The 6,747-nt window shown below is 43.0% G+C and overlaps 1 protein-coding gene across 2 annotated transcripts in view; it reads right to left on the reverse strand.

Annotated features, from left to right (window-relative positions):
• Positions 1-5,718, reverse strand: part of VAV3 (vav guanine nucleotide exchange factor 3) — a 349,374-nt gene extending 343,656 nt beyond the window's left edge. For both annotated transcript variants that reach the window (XM_074188308.1, XM_074188309.1), the window contains exon 1: positions 5,433-5,718. In XM_074188308.1, the coding sequence (XP_074044409.1) occupies positions 5,433-5,636 (204 nt within the window). In that variant the 5' untranslated portion in view covers positions 5,637-5,718. The remainder of the gene's footprint in view (positions 1-5,432) is intronic.
• Positions 5,719-6,747: the final 1,029 nt, after the last annotated feature.

A 6,747-nucleotide genomic window follows, 5' to 3' on the forward strand; every position in this document is an offset into this window, starting at 1 on the left:
TTAAGATACATTAAAATCCACATAGCTATGGAAAGCTAAGAATTCTATAGTCTTTGATTCAGATAATCGAAGATTAGAGCTGATAATAGAAGGCTAACCAGTTGGTGGATCATTGAATTAGCTAACCAAGTCTTCCTTCCAACAAACATTAAGTGGTCTCTCAGCAGCTCATTAAAAAAAGAAAAGTCAAATTTTTTTTAAAAATGTATTCATCGGGGCGGCTAGGTTGCACAGTGGATAAAGCATGGACCCTGGATTCAGGAGTACCTGGTTTCAAATCCAGTCTCAGACATTTAATAATTACCTAGCTATGTGGCCTTGGGCAAGCCACTTAACCCCATTTGCCTTGCAAAAACCTAAAAAAAAATGTATTCATTAAAGGTTTCCTGGTTTAAAAAAGAAGAAAAAGGAGGAAGACGAGAAAAAGTAGACCTGAATAGCAGAGCACAAAACTTAAAATTCAAGAGTCTATCTGACTCCTGCTTCTGTCACTAACTAGTTTTGTGACAATGTGATAATAGGAATATCCTTTAATCTTTCAGAGACCTTCATTTCCTTCTCTATAAAATTGAATATAACAAACACAAAATGTAATAATTCTAATAGTACTTCCTATCTCTTAAAATGTTCATGAGATTTTCTCTTTGTAAATCCAAAGACATATAAATTTGACCTATTACATTTATAAAATTAATAAGAATAACAATAATTTGCATTTCTATAGAACTTCGATATTTCCAAGTCATTTACAAGCATCATCCCATTTAATGTTCACAGCAACCCAATGAGTTAAGTATTACTATTATTATTATTATTAATTATTAGCACATCACAGACACCAAGGCAAAGCAAAGTGAAGTGACGTGACCAAAATCACACATCTAGGAAGTGTCTGAGAATGGATTTGAACTTTGGACTTCTTGATTCAAGTCCAAGCTTCTATCTATTTCAGTAACTTCATCAAATATTCATTAATCAAAGGTCACATTCCAATGTTCAAATATACATTTGTATAACTGATGTTTGTCGTTTGTTCTCAAAGAACAGGAGAGGTGATGCCATGACAAGCAAGTGAATATCCAGTGACCAGATATGAATCAGGAGATGGCCCTGTATGCAAGGCAATCACGCTTAAGTGACTTTCCCAAGGTCACTTAGTAAGAATCAAGTGTCTGAGTTCAGATATGAACTCAGGTCCTTCTGATTCCAAGAATCACTGTTGAAAGAAAAACATAAATCTCTGACATAGGGGGAGAGTGAGAATGTGGCTAAAGGAATATAGGAAAGTATAGCTAGATTTCACTGTCTCTGTTTGCTTTAAATAAGAGAGAAATATCATACTAGTGGGGGGAGTGAAAAAGGAGAAGAGATAAGGGCAAGAATTCAAATTTTGACCTATATTGGCAATAATTTTTTTCAATTTTTCAAGAATTTCCATTCATCAAGCAATGGCTGAGCAAATTAGAACATGTACTATTATACCAACATAGTATTTTTTGAAGAATAGTTATGGTATTTATTAACTAAAATAGACAGTTTCTTGAAAAATATTCCAAAAGAAAGAACAATAGACAAAGATTTGGTAGATCCTAAAACTTTTGAGGGGGGTTGTTTGTTTTGGGGAGGGTGAGCAGTGGAGAGGTAGGATTTTTTTTTAAGTTCGTATCGACTTAAATGTGTCTTATAAAGCAATAATATTGAAACAATTGTGGTTTTCACTGTTTCCTGAGTGTAAAAATAGCCTACATGCAATGAGTTGTTGTTTTATTAATCCACCATTAGTAATCAGGAAGCTTGAAATTAGAACAATAATATTTTGTACTTACTTATCTGTGTATATAGAATCTTTCCTCCAAAAGAATACATGCATCTTAAGAGCAGGGAATTCTACTTTGTATTCCCAGAGCCTAGAACTATGCTGGCCCTTGTTGATAGATGGAACAGATTTAGGCATCATTATAATTAGATATCACAGTATAGAAACCTGTGTATTATGGCAGAAATAATACTGGATTTGAAGCCAAGAGAGAGTTGAGTCAAATCTTGCCTCTGATTCTTACTGGCTTTGTAACCATGAAGATCTGGAAATGAATATGATGTAACAATATCTGTAGAACTGCATCTGGCTGTTATGTGGAGTAAATGAAACAATCTACTTCGTAAAAGAGAGATGCCATAATCATTTATGCATACATACATCTCAATCAATCAATCAATAAACATCTCTTAAAGGCCTACTATTTGCCAGGCACTGTGGGACATAAAAAGGGGCAAAAAGACTTCAAAGAGTTTATATTCTAGTACAGAAGACAACATGCAAACAATTCTATATACAACATATTATATACAGGATAAATGTGAAATTATTAACTGAGGGAAGACATGAGAATTAAATGCTCTTAGAGAAGGCTACCAGTAAATATGGGCTTTTAGTTGGGACTTAAGGAATGCAGGGATGTCTGGAGATAGAGTTGTTATAGTATCATATGTGTATATATAGGTATGTATGTATAGACATACAATAAATTTACATATATACATATTTGGGTCTAATGTTAGTCATCTTTAGAGCAGGAGGAGGAAGAAAAGGAAAAAGGAAAAAAGAAAATACCTGATAATATCATATTCAAAAGGAATAGCAAGTCATCCATATTACATAAGCAAGCATCTCTTTTTATTATACCATGTTATGGGAATGCTTGTTTTATTCCATAATTTAACATAAAAATAAATAAAAATTTAAAAAATGAAATTTTAAGATATAGATCTACTTTGCTCCTTTAGAGTTTACAAACCACTTTTCTCTGAGTTGAGTGAAGTGAGTAATTTCTACATCATTATCCCCATTTTACAGACAAAAAAACCATAACTAAATGAGAAGTTAAATGACTTAGACAAGACCGTGAACACTTCCAGAAAAAGTCAAAAGCATTATTCTGACTCGGTTTTCCAACAATTTTTCCATTTCAAAACCTGTGTCACCAATATTGAGAGAGTCATAGACATCAAATTCAGCTCCCTCTTTGGCTGAGAGAAATGATTGGTTCAAGGTGACAAAGTGACAAAGTCAAGTCTCAACCATCAGATCTCTCGATGCCCTTCCCTGCCCCACTACTCTCTAAAAAAAAATACCACAGTAATGACTATGAATCATTGAGGAAAAGTTAATTTAAGCTTACTATGTGTATTCTGTTCAAATAAGGAAGTATGCAATATGACTTAGAAAGAAGTTGACTGAAAAAGTTTGCTAAGTACAACGTTTTGCAGTATGAAGAATTAAATTTGTAACATCCGCTAGTTGGAGAATTCAGTTGTACTCACACATTCCTATTGCCAAAGAGTTCCAGGTTTTATTGGTCATGCAGAGTCCCAGACAATACTTTTTGCTATTGGTCTGCACTCTGGTGCAACAGACCTTGCTGTCCAGAAGGGGCTGCAGCAAGGTAGGAAATGATGGCTGAAGCATGTTAGAGTTTACTAAGTGATGGGACTTCATGAGCACAGAGAATTCCACAGAGAATTTCTGTATCTGGAAAGCTGCTTCAGGTATAAGTAATATAATTCAAATGATTCACATTTCTGTAGTACTTTAAGGTTCCCAAAGTACTTTGTTCTGCCCTACTGGCCCCTCCTCAGCAATCCTCCTTCGGGATAGATAAGTATTATTCCCATTTTTCAGATGATAGAACTGAGGTTCAGGGGTGAAATTGATGTCACAGTTAATACCAGTACATAATAGATGATTATTACACGAATTCATATGACATGAAAGAACCACAAAATCCTAAGGCTTCACTTTAGGTAGTATTTTAAGTTTAACTATCCTTCAAACTAAATGATTCATTAAATCATAGATTTAGAGCCAGAAGGAACCTCAGCAACCCAGGAGTCCAACAGCCTCATTTTACAGCTGTGGAAACTAAGGCACAGGGAGATTAAGCAATTTATCTTTGGTTGAGCAGTTAGTAACATCAGAGATGGGATTTGGACCCCTGACTCCAGACTGAGCACCCTTCAAGAATGATTTCCCTATTTTACAGATGATGTAACTGAGGCTAAGTGAAAGTGTGGACGGAAGATAGCAGCACCCTCATACACCTCTTGCTCACTGGTGTGTAACCAGAAGCCAAACCCAAGGCAATCAATATGGTATCTATGGGATTGGGTTACAGTGGGGCCATCATGGAGAGTCTGAAACAGTAATTCAAAGAGCTGAATTGATAATGTTTCTAAGAATCCAGGCAAATACCGATCTCTTTATAAAGATGCTACTCCTGCTGTGGCTACAATCTCCAGAAGGAAAAAGTGTGGGCTATGTATCATAACACCACTGACTCTAAAAGCAGCAAATGACTGAGATTTCAAAAATGCAAAGATGGGACCGAGTCCTTTTTGCTCGTCTCTCTTAGGAGTCTTCTTGAAAGTTGTTGCAAGGAACACTGAGACGGTATCCTGTTAGGGTTGGCCAAAACATTCTAACAGCGAAAGGGATGTCATTCACACTTTGGAATTCTGAGGTCCCCCCTTTTGGGGGCATGCAACTCCCCTGAGCCCTGGCCCTCTTTACTGTGTGGCCTCTGACACAGGAACCAAATGTGCAGCAAGACCTAAGGCAGGAGGTGGAGGGGAGGAGAAGAGAACAGTGTCAACCTGAATTTGTAGTTTCCTGTCTCTTTGCTGAGAGAGGTTGGACTCATGCTTCTCACGTGGTTTTGCAAACTGTACCTACGAAACATCTCAGTGGCGAGATGTGCCGGAGACCTTCAGAGGGCAGTAGCAGTTTTATGACCCGACCCCACCCCCCACACACTTTTTTTTCTTTTCTGGCTCATGCAATCACTACAGATAACGGTCCTAGGCATGTTCAACTTCCTAGATTCCACACTCTCCGTGACCTGGTTCCTCTTTCAAAAACTGCAGATCATGAAAACAAGGGGAAGCAGACTAGCCAAACCCAAAGAGCGAAGTGGAAAAAATGGCATTTCCTCATCTCTCATTCCTCCCCTGCCTCATTCCTCTGGTTGAGCTCTGAGAGCGAGGGAGTCGGTGAGCTGCGCTTTAGGACAACTTTGATTTTCCCAGTCCCACGCCCCCTCCCACCCTCCTCCTCGCAGCCCCATTCCCCCTTCCCCGATGCCTCCATCATCTTTCGAGAGTTGGCTGATTCAGTTACAGAGAGGAAACCATCCCTCGCAGCCGGGATCCAGAGCAAGCCCGGTGGCCCGGGAAGGGGAGGGAGGCCGGAGATCAGAGGCTGGCAGGGAACACCTACGAGATCTTTGCATTTACACAAAGAAATTAGCCGGGTGATTAATGGGAGATACTAGCGGGAGGAAGGGGAGGGCTGAGGAACCCGGGAGAGGAAAGGAGGCACGGCCCGGGGCGGTGAGCCGGCGGAGAAAGGGGAGGCTCTGCTCTCCCCCTTTCCTTACCTGGGACATCTGGGGCCTCAGGTTGATCTCCTTGAGGTTGATGGAGTGAGCCTTCAGGTTGTTGAGGAGCTGGCAGAGCAGGACTCCATCGCGGAGGGTCTGGGCCAGGTCAAACACCTGGGCAGAGTCCCAGGTCACCCGGTGGTTGGCGGGCAGCACCTTGCAATAGATGAGCCACTGAGCGCATTGTCTCCAAGGCTCCATGTCCGACAGAGCCCAGCGCGCAGCCGGAGGGATGCTGGAGCGGCCGCGGCTCCTTCCTCCTGGTCCTCCCGGGACCTAGCGGGCGGGCTGCGGACCCCCGCCCCCCCGAACCCGGGGATCCCAGGCGGGGAGGCGCGTGCCGCAGTGGCGGAGGGCTCGGGGCTCCCCTGGCCGGGCGCCTGGGCTGGGGGCGGCGGCGGCGGCGGCGGCGGGGACTCCGGCTCGCTCCCCGGCTCTCTTGCGTCTGCTCCCTGCCCCGTGTCAGCAGCCTCCGCTGCAGCCCGGGCTAGAGTGCGAAGAAGCTTCCTACTCGCGATCCCAAGCTCGCCGGCTACTGAGCATGCCCAGCTGGCTCCCCAGCCCGAGCCTGTCTCGTTCCAGTCTGGGGAGTCCCTGGAGGGGAGGGTGGAAGGCAGCTGAGGAGGCCGGCTGGACCGCAGGTTGGGGAAGAAAGTGGCGAAAGGGGCGCCGGCCCCGCCGCTGCCTCCGTCAGCGCCCCCACATCCCACATGCTCTCAGCCATGGACGGGCGCTCTAGGCCCTGGATGCTTTGGGCTTTGAAGGGGGAGCAAGGGAACCCCCCCCCCCTCCCCGGGGAGTCCAGGGCAGCTCTATCAGCGATCGCAGGCAGGCGGGAAAGAGGGCAACCAGGTCTAATTGGGGGGAAGGGGGCCACACCCCCTCCCCAGGGAAATTCGGGGGCTCCGGTGTACAGGGAATTTTTTCCCCTGATTGACATGTTATTTTTCCACTTACACCATAGGAAAGTTTTGCAACATTCATCCACTTTTATATTTCTAAGTTACACATTTTCTTCCCCCTCCCCCCTCCCCCCCTCAGTGACCGTGTCAAGAAACTTGTACATGTGTATTTAAGGTATTTTACCTATTAGTCAGTTTCTGTAGGAGGAATGAGGACTAAGGGAAAAGGAAGAAAACTATGGGTTAGAGAGGGAAAACATAAAAGAAAATGTTTTAAAGTGAACATAGTGTTCCTTCAAATTCTGTAGGGTTTTTTTTTTTTTGGGGGGGGGTCCGTCTGATGTGGATGGCGTTGTCCATGACAGGTCTCCCAGGGTTGTCCTAACTGTGAACTGCTGACAGGACCTGCA

Source organism: Macrotis lagotis, chromosome 5 (assembly GCF_037893015.1).
Source record: "Macrotis lagotis isolate mMagLag1 chromosome 5, bilby.v1.9.chrom.fasta, whole genome shotgun sequence".
NCBI classification, from domain to species: Eukaryota; Metazoa; Chordata; class Mammalia; order Peramelemorphia; family Peramelidae; genus Macrotis; species Macrotis lagotis.